At 39.9% G+C, this 16236-nt stretch overlaps 1 protein-coding gene across 4 annotated transcripts in view; it reads right to left on the bottom strand.

Moving 5' to 3' along the window:
* Positions 1-2238: 2238 nt before the first annotated feature.
* adgrd2 (adhesion G protein-coupled receptor D2) overlaps positions 2239-16236 on the bottom strand; it is a 36869-nt gene continuing 22871 nt past the window's right edge. Inside the window, exons 18-25 of one of the 4 annotated variants that reach the window (XR_005207984.1) lie at positions 15218-15333; positions 11657-11777; positions 6555-6596; positions 6361-6414; positions 6025-6172; positions 5318-5399; positions 5194-5224; positions 2239-3142 (exon numbers count right to left, since the gene is read on the bottom strand). Coding sequence is in view for 3 of the 4 variants with exons in the window: in XM_037778925.1 (XP_037634853.1) it covers positions 5177-5224; positions 5318-5376; positions 6025-6172; positions 6361-6414; positions 6555-6596; positions 11657-11777; positions 15218-15333 (588 nt within the window). In the remaining variant the exon portion in view is untranslated. Of the gene's footprint in view, positions 3143-5030; positions 5225-5317; positions 5400-6024; positions 6173-6360; positions 6415-6554; positions 6597-11656; positions 11778-15217; positions 15334-16236 lie in introns of those variants that run through there. The other 3 variants (XM_037778927.1, XM_037778928.1, XM_037778925.1) reach the window with 3 other exon arrangements.

Genomic DNA, 16236 nt, shown 5'->3' with positions numbered 1-16236 from the left:
TAGGGTAAGTGGCGGATAGAATAGTTTTAAAATGGTATTTTAATTGTGCTTGGCTCTTGCGGCCGCTACGTCGGGATAGCCCCACGCTCTCAAGACTGCCTTTGGCGATGAAAGCGGATGGCAAAAAATTTGATACCAAGTGTGGCTGATTTCCTGTTGCCCCACTGTAATTTGATTTGCTATTTGCCAAATAGGCGTTGTCGTCATTTGCACAAGTTAGTATTTATTTTAAAGAAGATGATAATTGTGGTCACCTCACGATGTGGATGATCTTCTACAGCACAAATTTGAAAGTCTGTCTTCTGAAGAAAAATTTGGGATTAAACACCTCAGTGCCCACCAGCCGTGGTACACACTGCTGAGTATCAAGTATTGTTGTGTATTGTCTGTGTTATCTTATATACCAGTACCAAAGAAACTAATTTCCATTTTATTAAAAAAAAATAATGGACAATAATAGTAGTCTGAATCGGAATATTGTTATAAACCAAACCACTGGGAAAAATAATTAGATTTAACGTGGAGTGGTTCTCCAGGACAAAATGGCTAGCTTGTCAGAGAAGACGCTTTTTTTTGCTTCCCATGTGTTTTATTCGAAGGGGATGGCACCTGGTCAAGAACAGGCATTCAGTATCTGAAGCTGAGATGATTAACCAAACATGAAAGCAGCAGGACAACAATCGGCAGAGCAAACATACAGTAGCTACCCAAACTGACGACACATACAAACTGGGAATTGAGCAGTCGGCCTATAACAACATATTGAGGATAACAAGTATGTGCTCTGTCGGATTATCTAAACTGCCTGGGAAATGTGAAATTATTTCAAATTGCAAAATTGTGTAATTTTCTGGTTTCGCATCGGTGCACAGTAATCGTTGCCCCACTTTTTATATGCACCTAAAAACGCCTCTATCAAACACAACAGAGAGAACACATTTTAGACCATAGCGGACCGTGTGAGTACAGTAACAAACATCAAGAATTGTGATTCTTATTTGAAGATATACATCAGCAACTATAGCCTACAACGTGATTCCTGGTAGGTCAGGCTATCTACCAGCCCAGCAGAGTCACACACAGACCTCTGGTGTATCCACAGACATTCAGCATGTTGTAACAGTTGGAGTTTATAGTGCATCCTGCTGTAGGAAACATAGGGGAGAGTTAAAATCACTGCTGCTTGTAGTAATACAGAACAAGGGAGAAACAAAGACGATTCTGCAGTGTCTAAAAGCCATCACTAGTTTGAGAATAGATAGGTTTAAGAGCGATTAGAGGCAACAGAACATGTGCCTCCTGTCTCTCAAGTCTTCAGAATACCTCTGAACATGTGAGTTTTACACTCACAGCATCATACTGCTGTCTGCTGTTGTTGCACATCGCTCCATGCCTGATGAGCTGCAATGGTACAGGCTTATTTAATGCGTTATGTAATCATCTATTTATAACAGTTAGACTGTAAACACACTTACAGGGAGGCATTATCAAACTTGGTCATCCACGCTGAAGATGTTTGGTAACTATAAGACAACATGTCAAGAACTACAATATATTGCCATATCAGGGGTGATAGGATTTTGTTATTTGCGGTAACCTTGAATTACTACTGAAATGTAGAGCTATTTACACGACGCGAGGGCAGAACTGTAAGAATGAAGCCCAGCATTAAAGGGGACATATTATGAAAAATCACTTTTTCAGTGCTTGTGCACATACTGTACATTGGGTAGCCACAAACTGTAAAATAAGACAAGCCAGTCAAACTGGATCAGAAAACATGTGATTCAATTCAATTTACCCACAGCTTGAGAACTACCTTTGCAAAGGTGTACCATATTTTTTTTCGTAAGCCAATCAGAGCAGACTGGGCTTTTGGAAGGGGAAGGCTTAAAGAGACAGGCTCTAAAACTGAGCGTTTCAGACAGGGTGGGTGAATGAGGGTTGAATACAGGTATATTCAGATGGACCGGATGAGAAAAATAATGTGTTTTCTGAACATTAAAGCATGTAAACATGTCCTAGTAGAAACCCAAAATACAACCATGGACCTGAACATGAGCATGATATATCCCCTTTAATATTCGTCACACATAACCAGATCATTCTTCATTCTCATGGAGGTCCAGTAGAGAACTGTGTTTGTATTTAAAAACCCTCTAGATGTCTTCAGTAAAGACAGTTAGACAGTACATCGTAAATGTATTTGCTTTGTGGTTGTAGGTAAGCCAGTAATACTTTAAGAAAATTTTATTTGTTTTTTAATTAAAGGAAGGGTTGGTTCACCCATATTACAGAAGTATAGTTTTATTTACTGACGTTTTCAGATACCTACTGCTGAGATTTCTGTCTCCACCCACTACATTTATGCTGAAAACAACAACAGCAATGTGTCTTCCCAGATACAATATCCCGATTAAACAGAATAATTCACAGGAAAAAACTGTCTACAGTTTTATGGAAATATCTTAACTCTACTGTACAGATTCCTGTTCACAGTGAGGTCTGTGGAGTAAGTTACTGTGCTGTTTTCAAATGCTATTTTCTGATGCTAGGGGCACCACAAGAGAAAAACAAAAAAAATCTGCTCCACTGTACCCACAATCTTAGTAAATAAAACTGATTTGGTTGAGCTGACCCTTTAAAGTTTTATGTGACGCAATAAAGTTTAAATTCATTTGAAGAGATCAGCTTATACTTCTATCAGGCAACAAGCGATAAATAGGATATTTTTTAGACCGATGTATTACTCACTACTCTATTTGTTCCAATGCTGGGGACTTTCTGCCAGAGAGTCAGCTACCTCACCTACAACTTGTCCATTTGTCATTTTGTTGGCGATATACAACACACAATATACACACGACAGATGCTACGTTAGAAAAATTAGTATTTGAGGGAACATTGATCTGATCTGAGAACAGAACAGTGACAGAGTGAGAGAAGCTCACTTCTTCTTCATCCTTTCTTCGTTCTTATTTTATTCCACACTCCTCCCAGCAGAGTGTGTGTGTGTGTGTGTTTGTGTTTGTTTGTGGTGGCAGACAGTGCACTTCTTCAGGTGGGATCTGTGTGTGTGTGTCCAGCGTGGTGAATGCTTGTAATTGCGTATCAGGATCCACTCCATTTGCGGTTCAACAACCTGCGGTGAAATAAAGTGAAAGGCGTTAGCTACGTCTCCCGGCTCAATCTGATGTTTAATGTTTTTGCAATATAGGAGTGCGAGTGTGTGTTTGTGTACAAAAGAGGAAACCAGAAAGGAGGGGAAATGAAAGGCAGAGTGAGAGAGAGAGCAGGTGTTGGAGTGGTTAATGGCTGACGGCGTGAATAGCCAGCTCTGTCCGTTCCTGATTAAGGGAATGAACTTCTCCTTTGTCTCGTCGGTCAACAATGAACACCCAGCAGCACTCGAACACCATCCATCAGGTGTTCTTCACAGACGGCTAAATATTTAATGAATCTAAAAACTTCCTTTCCCCATACTGCCAGGCAATTTAGAGCCATTGACAGTGACTTGACCCTTTGGAAAAATGGGGGGACCATCTGTTGTGTTCGTCTGCGCATTCAAATCAACAAAAGATACCGGGGGAGTTTTCACACAGGCCTAAATGCTGTGCACTGTGCAGGTAAATGGAGACAATCTAGGAAAAATAAAACCCCTTTTTGCTCTTTCTCCTCCGGTCAGTTGTCAGCTGTTTGGATTGAGGTCATTATTAGATGATGCTTTCTACAAATACTCAGTTTTTCATGACAGAAAAATTCTATTCTGTGTTTGTGAAAATTAAGAATAAACATAAACATACTATAAAAAACAGCATTCAGACCATCATCCCATATGGAACACTTCTGTTAATTCTAACAATATTAACATAAACCGGCAGAATAATGAGTTCATTCAGTCAACTAAAATGAGGAATTCCAATGATGTATGTATGAAAATGCAAATACATATTTTTCTTTTTGTTCTCAAGGCTGCTTCAAAATACTCTATATGTCATTTAAAACCAGACAAAGCAGGTAGAGCTCAATACATTCCTAACATGAGAAACCAAGAGGCCACAGGTGGATGCTGGGATTGGAAGCATATACTGTACGCGGTGTACAATTCCCATTTTCCGAAATGTATAGGTGATGGCATTGACCAAACTCCTTTCACAAAGTGTGACTCAATTTAAAGATTGATGTATTTGCCATCAAAGCTCTATTTCGCATCAGCAGTGAGAGACCAGTGCAGCCCCTAAAATCTGTCTTCACCACAGGGTAAGACACCTGCTACAGTATGGATCACCCACCATACGACAGAAACAATCCTTAAAATGCGTGTTGAGATTTAATTGGAAAGTTCATTCCTTTCTCTCTAATTTCAAGCCACACTAGTAATCTAAAAGCTCTTGCTTTTACAAATCGCTTATAGAACTCCTTACTAAACAGTTCTTTTTCGAGGGTCTGGATTTGGCAGTTTTTACCAGTACTTGGACTAAATCTGGGCCAGTTCGCTGCCTTATATACTGTGGGGTCCGCACGTATTTGGGTAGGCACATCCTGATTGGCCGGCTAAGTTTATGCAAAATTCAGTGTGCGTGATTGGAGGAGAGTATTACCCATAGAGTTTTGTACTTATGTAAGCAAGTCCGCTCAGGGGGTTGTTATTTATTCACAGTAGTTACTCTGTTATGTTATTCAAACACAAGCCATGATCTTTTTTCTAACCTTACCCAAGCAGTTTTGTTGCCTAAACCTAACCAATCGTTTCACAACCGCGCGACATTGTGCATGTCTACAAGCATGATACAAGGCTGATATGAGACATATTTTTTTAAATCTATTTTTGGTTCAGAAACGCTGACATTCAACGTATCCCGTGGTTTGCAGAAACCTGTGCTGACGTCTTTGCTGTATGAGAGACTCGGTTCACACACTTGTTTTTGCAGTTAAAAGTAGAATAGCTGCGTTCTATGCTGCTAAGACTGCTTTCTGCAGAAACAAGACCCCTCGAGTGCAATTTGTTGTATTTAATAATTAAAACTTCCTCATCTCCTCACTTTATTTGTGACTATTTTGAGAGTATTTTTGTTTCAGTACAGTTTATAGTATCTATACCATGCATCTGTTGTTGTTCTTCTGATGCTGTGACACTTGACTTCAACTAATACACACTCTTCAATGAAGACCACTGTCAAGTGTAAGTTGTACCTGATGGCTTGAACCCAATCAGCTGGACCACCTGTTTTAATTGAAAAGACATACACAATAGTCAGTCATATTTAAACAGTATGATATGACAATAATGCAGAGATAATGCATACGTGTTACTTACTTGATTTCCTGATGCTGGTTTTAAAGAGAAACTCACAAAGCTTTCCTTTCTGAAGCTCTCTGAAAGACGAAAAAACACACACCTATTTGTATTTAAGGTTTGCACTTCTCTTTCAAGTCCAACACAAGCAAGATCACACCATACCAGACAAAGACATACAAGCAGCACGAAGCACAATTATAAAAAGACTGCTTTGTAAAAATACACACAGCAAAACAAAAATGCAAAAAATGTGAATTCCAAAAGAACATTATGAGAACTCTCATCTTTTGGTTCCTTCTGTATGCAGATCTCTATTATTATTTGTCCTTTTCTTTCTAAACAATTAATGACATTTAGTTACAGCCTTGTGTCTGCTGGAAAGATTGCTGCAGATGAGATAAACCAAGATATGAAAAGAAGTGAAAACTGATGTCTATCACCATCATTCATCTTTCACTTATTTCAGCCACAAAATGCAGTGAAGGTGCAGGAGAGAGTGTCATTCACAGCAAGGGTGGACATGTCACTCCTTTTGCGCTTCTAAACAGTTGCACTTGAAACACATATTACGGTAGCACAAAACCTCAGTGCGGTCCTTTGGTAAATAGTGACACATTTTGGCTGTGGTCCACAAATCCTCACAAAATATCTCCTCTTACTCCCTCTAGCCGCATAACACCATGTCACACACAGCACACACATCAGCCACAGGTTATGCAGCCTACCGTTCTTGATGACCAATGACGTGGAGGTGGAGCTGGGGGGTCCAGAGGTCTCGCTGGTCTCTGGGCTGGAGGGGGTTGCTGGACTGCGACCCCAGGAGGTAATCGGGGCCCGCTGGGAAGGTAGAAAGCTGGTTGGCTGGGAACAGTTCTGAAAATACATCACAATCAGAAATGTTTCAAAGTGCTGAATTTATCATAGTATTATATAATATGTAATATGTGGGCTATAGTCTACTAAACTTAAGAAAACTTCCACTAAAGTTCCACTAAAATCAACATATTTTCTGTCCTGTACCGATGGACCCGATCACTGCTGTGTACTTTTTGCTCACTCACCGTGAAAGATAAGGCCTTTCTTTTTTCTTTGATCCTCTTTATGGCATTCCTCACCTAAATGAGAAGCAGTGTTTACACCCACTGGTTTGTCCAAAAGGCGGGCAATCTCACATACCGTACAAAGTTACATTCTGATATTCTGCCGCAGTGGGAAACAGGCAGCAGCACTGACAATGGACTGAATGCCTCCTTACCTCACTGTTGTAAACAGCATACACTAAGAAGATATACAGGCCCTGTGGAGAGGAGAGGAGAGAGGCACATGAGGCATGCGAAAGGTGGAAAAGTAGAGAAGAAATAAATTCCTATTCCATTCATACAGCTTTTATTGACAATACCTTCATCAAGTCTATTTAGTACTCCACTCACTCTCAGTCAAACCCTGCTTTTCTCTAGACAACAAAAAGAGAGAACCATGTATTGTAAAATACCTCTTCATGCTCTCAATCTGTTTGATTTGCTACTCCCTTTTGGCATGAGCTTCAGTCGAATGCAGCAGGGTGCGGCTCTCAACTCTTAGCTGAAGAATCCAATCTATATCTGTACCAGAAATGGGGATCTTTTAAATACTCGGATAACGGCGCACATTTTCCGACAGTCTCTCCTGGAAGACATTCATAGTGTTGCAGTTCAAAGTCTCAGTCTCGGTAAATGTCTTCTTGTTGCTTTCAGAAAGTTTCAGAAATTGTTGGACACCCATCACCTTCTCCAGTTCCAGTTAAGGTTTGATGATACTGGTATCATATGAAAACCTAAGGAATCCATTGGTACCAATCATGTAATACTAGCTTGTCGCAAATCAGGTTAAATAACGCTCCGAATATATGCAAATTTTGGCGAGGAAAAACTGTCATGACCATTTTTAAAGGGGTCCCTTGACCTCTGACCTCAAGATATGTGAATGAAAATGGGTTCTATGGGTACCCACGAGTCTCCCCTTTACAGACATGCCCACTTTATGATAATCACATGCAGTTTGGGGCAAGTCATAGTCAAGTCAGCACACTGACACGCTGACAGCTGTTGTTGCCTGTTGGGCTGCAATTTGCCATGTTATGATATGAGCATATTTTTGAGGGTTTCTGGACTATATCTGTCATTGTTTTGTGTTATTAATTGATTTCCAAAAATAAATATATACATACATTTGCATAAAGCAAGCATATTTGCCCACTCCCATGTTGATAAGAGTATTACATATTTGAAAAATCTCCCTTTAAGGTACATTTTGAACAGATAAAAAATGTGTGATTAATTTGCGATTAATTGCAGTTAACTATAAATCAGGGTTAGGATTGACAGCTCTACTATAAACATATGCTGCACTTGTGGTTTTCGTTTGTAGTCTGAGTGGTATTGTCTGGTCACGTTCAACAGGCTTCAGTTGAATGCAGGTAAACAGTCCATGTGGAGAGCAAAAGAGGAGGAAAGCATTGGCAGAAAATGCAGTCTCGGAACCCACTTGTGGCTCTTGGCTACTTGTGAAACAATCTGGTTGTACACGTTGTGTCTCTACTCCAACTCCTGTCTTGCGTGTAAAGTTGCTAATCGGACTGTAAACAGTGGTTACCGGACAATCGAACATACTGCCATAATCTGGAGTAGTTGTTATTATCATTGTTTTACTAATTGTCTGTGCTTATGTGCTCTTTTCTTTGATGCCATCAACCTGCCAGGGAGTGCAGATGAAAATTAGGCACATTTACATTATGGCTCATGTTAATTAATACATTAGTGCATTAACCCTTCTTAAATAAAATAAACATAATAATTTAGACTGCCAGATAATTCAGTGTTGATACAGACATTTAGTGGACAGAAGCATATAGTGGAAGATTTAGTGATATCAGAGACAGAGATTAGTTTAGTGAATTAAAACCTCTGCTGGATGTTGTTATTCAGCCCTGTTTTGCTCTCACGCTCTGCTGTCTTGGCCCTCAGAGTCTCTCCATAATAGACTGTTGAAGCAGCCTAGAAAAATAACTTTTTTCTTTTTTTTTTTTGGTAAGAAGAAGATGGGCTGGCTCAGCATCATCCTCCTACCTACATGAGGAAGAACTCCTACTGTAGTGTTATCTGCCCTCAGCTGGACACTGGCTGTAAATCTAAATTAACTAGCAGCTCTCTGGGGGTCACCCAGGGGCTAGCTCATTTTGATTAATTAAAGACCAGGGAAGAGTATGGAGGGGTGGGTGGGGTAAAGACAAGACCAGGAGAGAGATGTACAGAATGGACAGAGAGTATAAGAAAGACAGGGGACAGTGTATGGAAAAAAGGTTGAAGTGAGGGAAGAGAGTCAGAGAGAGGAAGTAACTGCTGTGTTATCAGGGGAGGAGAGCTGGAAGTAGATGGGGTATGACCTGCCGTTCAAAGGACTCACTGTCTTCTCCCCCACATATGCATGCACGGACACACATGCAAGCAGACACAGTTATGAAGTTACAACTGCAGATGACCAGATAAAGACATTACATTTGTAAAAAAAACATCTGCATAGACCAGGGGTCAGCAACCTGCTGCTCCGGACCAACATGCGGCTCTTTAGCCCCTCTCCAGTGGCTCCTCCACTTTTTAAATATGGAAATGAATAACTGTTTTTCGTTTACATTTTAATTTTTATTCATCATTGTTGTAGGTCTATGGTACAACGGTACGACGGAGTGTTAGGGCCATATTGAGGAAAAATAAATAATAAAAATAATAAATAATAAATCTGAGATTTTGAGAATAAAGTCATAATATTACAAGAATAAAGTCATAATGTTATAAAGTAGTAATTTTACGTTTTTTTTCTCGTAAAGTTATGACTTTATTCTGGAAATATCCGATTTTTTTTCCCTCAATGTGGCCCTAATACTCCGTAGTACATTTGCACTTCGGCCCTCACTGCATTAGACTTACATACTATATACTTAGACTATAAACTGTGTTCCCTTCATCACAATGCTCAAATGTTTTGCGGCTCCAGACAGATTTTCATTTTTTTTCTTTGCCTAAAATGGCTCTTTTGATAGTAAAGGTTGCTGACCCCTGGCATAGACATAGACACAACACTGAGTAATCACACACAATACAAAGCTATGACACACATGTACACACACAGGCCCACAGGTCTCCATATCTGTCATTTCAAATGCCAGGTGCAAAACAAACACTCCAGAAGTGCACAAAAATATATATTCATGAAAATGTATTCCTGTAGTTTAAGTGTTTGAAGCAGTTTTTGGGTGTAAAGATATGTTACTGGCCTAAAGAGTATATTATGTGGTATGTTACTGTATATGTGATCTGTCAATGTGTGGAGATGTGTGGACCTGGTCTGATTCACAGTCTGAATTATTACCCGAGTCCGGCCTTGGTTGCTTTCAACATTAATTCATCTCAGTGTTCCCATGTCACATCTGTGTAGGTGCTGCGTCATGGTGTGCACTGCTGTCTGCCACAGTTTCTTTTGTCATAATTTGGATGGCACTAAAGTCATGAGTTTGCTAATTCTACACATGGTGGCTTTAATAAGTTAACATATTACAATGAAAAAGTCATCATGTAGAGCTTTCATTGTTCATGTATCATACTTAAATTTAATTTTGCTGTACCTGGAATTCGTTATTAAATATGTTATTACCCACCCAGCCAAATTTGAATGATTAAATAAATCTTCAAGTATATAAAATTAGGTTTAAAAATCTTGAAAATATAAGCAATATTCTCTGCTCTGAAAAAGCGGGGGCGTGTCCGTAGAAGGCTCTGAAGCCACGCCCAATCGCAGGTGAGGGTTGATTACATTTGTACAGTTAAAGTAACACTTCTTGTTGGCAAACCCACTGCTGCACGCTACTTTTGCAGAATGTTTACGTGCATGCTCTATGACCAGACACTTCCGCCGACCGAGTCGGCTAAATTCTGGTTAGTCCTATGCTAACTTGAATGGGGATAAAATAATTCAATAATGCAGCTCTTCTAGACTTTCCGAATGTTATCAGACCAGAATTCAGAAACTAGTCATTTCGCGGAGGGTGTGACGATCAAAACAATTTATCTACCGTTTTACAGCTGCAACAGTAGCGGCGGATTAGGCTACGGCGGAGTGCCTATGACATAAGCACAAGTTTAACTTACTTTAAAACAGTTTAATGGTCTAACTCAACAATTCAGTACTATATAGTTCACAGTCTTTTCACATGTTTTCAGAAGTTATTTTCTAACATGTGTAATGTTTTTCTTTACCCATACTTTAAACCTGTCATGACAGATGTTTTTGGCCAACTTGGGTGGGGGGTGTAAACACATTGACTTATCACCTGGGCTGTAAATCGATTAAAATATTTAATCACGATTAATCATAAATTAATTACACATTTTTTTTATCTGTTTAAAATGTAACTTAAAGGGAGATTTGTCAAGCATTGTATACTCTTATCAACATGGGAGTGGGCAAATATGCTTGTTTTATGCAAATGTATGTATATATGTATTACTGGAAATCAATTACCAACACAAAACAATGACAAATATTGTCCAGAAACCCTCACAGGTACTGCATTTAGCATAAAAAATATGCTCAAATCATAACATGGCAAACTGCAGCCCAACAGGCAACAACAGCTGTCAGTGTGTCAGTGTGCTGACTTGACTATGACTTGCCCCAAACTGCATGTGATTATCATAATGCATAATGCATTATGCATGTCTGTAAAGGGTAGACTGGTGGGTACCCATAGAGCCCTTTTTCATTCACATATCTTGAGGTCAGAGGTCAAGGAACCCCTTTGAAAATGGCCATGCTAGTTTTTCCTCGCCAATCCCATTGCATACATTTGGAGCGTTATTTAACCTCCTTTGCGACAAGCTAGTATGACATGATTGGTACCAATGGATTGCTTAGGTTTTCATATGATGCCAGTAAAACTGAGCCCACTACAACCTAAAAAGCGCAAGTTGCGTTAATGCGTTAAAGAAATTAGTGGCGTTAAAACTAATTTGCGTTAACGCGTTGTTATAGTGTTAACTTTGACAACCTTACTTATTACCTTTTAAGTTGATATGGCGGACTTGCAACATTATCATTCATTTGGAGTTATGTTTATGTCCACCTAATGAATGAGAGTCCATTCACCCTCTTTTTGCTCTGTTTATGGTCTCCACCAACTCCTGAGAGAAATCTGCTGTTTGTTGCTGAGCAGATAGTGTACAGTAGGGTTTTTTTTTACATAATTTTCATTGGAAACTCAGCTGACTGCTGCTGCTGCTGGAAGCCACGCTCATGAGACCGGTGAGAGTTTGTTTGTTTGTTTACCTGGACGGCATTGAGAGCGATGAAGACATAAGCCACTACTACCGACAGATGGACCAGCACTCCGCACAGCCAGGTCAGACCCAGCACTGGCAGCAGGATGAGAACTGGACGGGTCACGGCCCTGCACACAGAATGCAGAATGCAGATACATGAGTCATAAATGCACATACAGTGTGTGCATGAATTACAAACACAAATACAGATACATGAGGATAGGGTCTAATAGACCACTGGAACTAAACTCCACACTCCACACGTTGTGGCCCCTTTTGATTCCTCAGTGCTGTGTATACCTTCTCTTTGTCAACCATTTTACAAAACAGGAGTATAGACCGACAGAAGGAGCCAGCAAAGTGGAGTTTTCAAGGTATTTTAATGACATTCTCCCCTCAAATATTTCCTCCTTGAATCCTCGTCAAACATCTCTGCACAGCTATAGATTTTACCGCCTACCACAGTCATACTCCCGTTTCTTTGCAATCATCCTTTCAGTGATCCTGGTGCTTATACGGCCAATAACCATTTCACGGGGCAAGGCAGAAAAGGTTGCCTTTGTTCAAACCACTATTGTTGTCACACTGCTGCACCTGGGTAGAGAGATTGAGTTTTCAGGCTGCACTGTGTCTGCAAGGACAAAGCCGGCACTCACTTCCCTCTCTTCCCTTTTATTTTTGAAAGTCGTTTTTCCCTCTAATCTCCTGAATTCACGTTAACACTCCAGAGCTGGTAGAGACATCTACTTTCAGTCTGTTTGTGAGGGAATGAAGAGAGACACAGTGAGAGACAGAGAGAGAGGGGAAGACAAATGTGCGAAAAGAAAATCTGGAAGGAACAATATAATGTAGAGAAAATATAGAAGGGAAATGCAGATGCTAAATCTTCATGTGGAAGCTTGAATCTTCTGTGTTTTTTGGACTATGTGTTGGCAGCACGGTTTTGGAGAGGTTAGCATCACGCGGCAAACTCCAGTGCTTAGAAATTAAGCCAACACGGAAGCAAAGAACGTATTCTTTTTGGACTGAATGCGACTACCAGACCAGTAAAGCGTCCGCCAACAATGTGCCGTAGAAAAGTAAAACTATATAATTCCTACAGTTCCAATAGGGCCTTTGCTGCCCGACATTGTCGGTGCTCGGGTCATATATTTGATGTTGCTCTATACCGAAATGGCCTGTTTTGAACAATACAAATATTATAAATATGCATGCTATTATAACTATTTACTTACTTACTTACTTATTTATTTATTAGACTTTTTTGCCCAACAGAGGAGCATAAAATGAGCGATGGGCATAAATGGAAGTTAGAAAAATCCAGCACATTGATTTTGAGAGCAATCTCAAACTTTTTCATGTCAAGGACCTCCAAAATGGATGAACAATAGTCCACAGACCATGGATGTATAAGAGAGTTGTGTCCTACGTGTTAATAAAATACTAGCTTTCTGCTGCGTGTTGGGTTGAAGGACTTTTTTGCCTGAATATGAAAATAAACCCAAGTTTCTCCTCAGCTATAAGACATTAATAATACCTTCTAATTCTAGTGTACTGGCCTGTTTTTAACTTCTTAAATACTGAAATAAAAATGTCACTAATACATACTGCACATAATAATATAATCCTATTATAAGTACAATATTAGGATGATTTTAGATGGATTTTTACTGCACATGTATCGTCAGGGTGAATCAGACAATCACTGGAGATCATTCAACACATTAAAGGGAGCTCTAGTGGTATAAAGCCGTACACAGTTTTGGATGTATTTGTGCAGGTTTGGAGACATCTGTCTCTCAGAGTTCTGCCTCCACACAAGTACAATGGAGGTGAATTGAGTTTTATTTGTTTTGCTCACAGAATTGCATTGAAAAAATTCTCAACATCCACATCTCTTCCCTAAACAATTGTTCCCATGGATACGTCACAGGCCTCACAAACTGTTTTCATTGGGACTATGTATTTGGTAGAAGGTAGCTCCAAAAACAAGTGCTAACAACAAGGTATGTGGATTGTCATAGGTAATATGTTTAATGACCCTTTAATGTCTATGCATATGTTTATGTTTTGCAAGAAAAGCGTCACCTGCATTACATGAAAAGAAGTCATCTGCATCATGGTTAGCATCAGCGGCTCAGGTGCTAAGAAATGTTGCTTGAATATATAACTGCACTGTAGCAGAATTACCAGAAATGTTTGTACTACAATCCTGTAACCATAGCAACATAGACAGACGTGACACAATGAAAAGGGAAATTATGTTTGCTGCTCAGCTCCGCTGACTGCCAATAATACAGTATGTATTCAAAGTTGAAGCAGAGTGGTTGTAATAGGAAATACTAATTTTGTAAGGACAAAGCAAAAAATGTCTCTCTACTACAAACTAGCTCATTTAAAGGTTAAGGCTGGAGATATATTTTTCCTTATTGTTAACAAACAATGAATGTATCATCTAACAAGTGTAGTGTGTGTATAAAAGCCTGTCTATCTTCTTCTGTGCCATAGAGCTCCTTTAAAAAAATGAGCCACACTGTTGCACTGTGTGATATGCTCCTTCATTACCATGAACACACACACTGTGGTTTATTCTGATTCAATCCCACATACATCGTCCTGATGCCCTGAATACTCACTAGACTAGAGCACTGAATGTGGATTAATCCACCACTGAAAATAGTCCCCAATAAATGCACTATTTCCTCATGTTTGAGTAACATTTGATAAAAACTACAGCGACCAGTTGTTTCAGGAAATTACTGAGCCTTTTTCTAAAGATGAGATGATAATTTGTGTCACATTTTGACAATTTTGAATGGGTTTGAGGCTGACAGGGTACGGAAGTCAAACAAGTCTTTTCACAGGATTTGTTGACAGCATGAATACATGGCCAGCCTTATCCATTAACTTGATCATAAAAGTAGAAGTATTTCTGTATGATGTGGTGAAAAAAACTACGAATGGGTTCCATCGCCATTCAGAACTGTGTTTTTTCAAGATGAAAGATGTGCATGTTTTACAAAAAAAGGCCTTCAAACTGTCCTCAGAAATTAGGCTTTTGTTCAGTGAACGGCAGAAACTGTAAAGGTACAATTCTGACTTCACTCTTTCACCCGTTGTCCGCATATGTTTTCATGTTTTAGACACTGATCGTGTTGTTAAGTGTCTAGCAGAACTGAACACTGCTAGATGGAAGCACTTATAAAATAACAGAATTTATGGCTGACTAAATTAAAGACGGAACCCAAGATGGAGCGCTCACACACACACACAGTTGTGTTGGGACCAGGTGTTAAGCTGATAAGCTCTTACAACTCCCACAGCAGACTCCCAAACCTAAACTCCCAATCTCTCACACTGTCTCTATTGACTGTGGTTGGCTTGGAAAAAAGGAAACAGCAGAGTATGTGTGCATGTGTGAGAGGGAGAGAGTGTGAGAGAGAGAGAGTGGGCGCATGAGAGAAAAAAAGACTCATGAAAGAGGGTGCACAAAAAGCAGGAGGAGAGAGAGAGAGAGAGAGAGAGAGAGAGAGACACAGAGAGAGGTAGAGAAGCCACTGTATCTCACCAGGTGAGGTCAAAGGTCTGCATCTTTGATGCTGAGCTTGGACTGAGCATCTTAGCACGACGACGAGCGCTGGAGACAGTCACCATGACAACCCGACACAGCACGACTGCGTTGACCTGCAGGCAGAGGACAACAGCATCAACATGGCCTACAGTGAAAATGAGACGTGCCGCTGCAGAACCACTTGGCCTCAAGCTCACATGTAGAGGAGGGCACGTTTAGCCCTCCTCCTCAGGCTGCAGGAAATCACATCACACTAGACAGCACTCAGCTGATGGACATTATTTCATTTTTTTCACTGGACCTGGCTGACCTGAGATGAAAAAATAGAATATAGAGAGAATATATAGAAGGGAACTACATACAGTAAAGCTCAATCTTCATGTGGAAGCTTGAGTCTTCTGTGTTGTTTGGATTCATCTTATGTGTTGGCAGCATTGTGGTGTGGTGGTTAGCACTGTCGCCTCACAGCAGGGCTGGACTGGGACAAAAAATCAGCCCTGGCATTTTGGCCCAGACCGACCCCATCACCGGTTATCTGTGCTGGATGTACCATTTTTTGTTGAAGGTCAAATTAGAGTTTCAGAGACTTTTTTTCCTGAATTCTTGTGACTTTAAAACAATGAAAATAACACAATAATAAGTACACTGCAACAACATTTTGATGTTAAACTTCTAATTTTACCTTTAAATCTCAGGAAAGAAAACTGAATTATTTGCCCCTCTGGCATAAACTTTGCATGTGAATATCTAGCATCACCTAATATTCATCAGTTATAATTCATTTATTTGTCCCTGCAATCCCTTTAGGATTATACATGCTGTACAGTGCCAGAAACAGGTTAAAAAAAGTAAATTTGACATAAATTGGGAGAAATACGCATTGTGACCCAGAGAGGAAACCAGGAGACGGCAATGAAAAATGAGCGATTGGGCCAGCCCAGTGTCAATTAAGGAAAAGAAATGGGCCGATTTACCTGTTTTATGGCCCAAAAAAAGAAGAAGACATACGTCGGCCC

The sequence above is a fragment of the Sebastes umbrosus genome, chromosome 8 (assembly GCF_015220745.1).
Source record: "Sebastes umbrosus isolate fSebUmb1 chromosome 8, fSebUmb1.pri, whole genome shotgun sequence".
Taxonomy (NCBI): domain Eukaryota; kingdom Metazoa; phylum Chordata; class Actinopteri; order Perciformes; family Sebastidae; genus Sebastes; species Sebastes umbrosus.
This window is presented reverse-complemented; position numbering and strand designations above follow the sequence as displayed.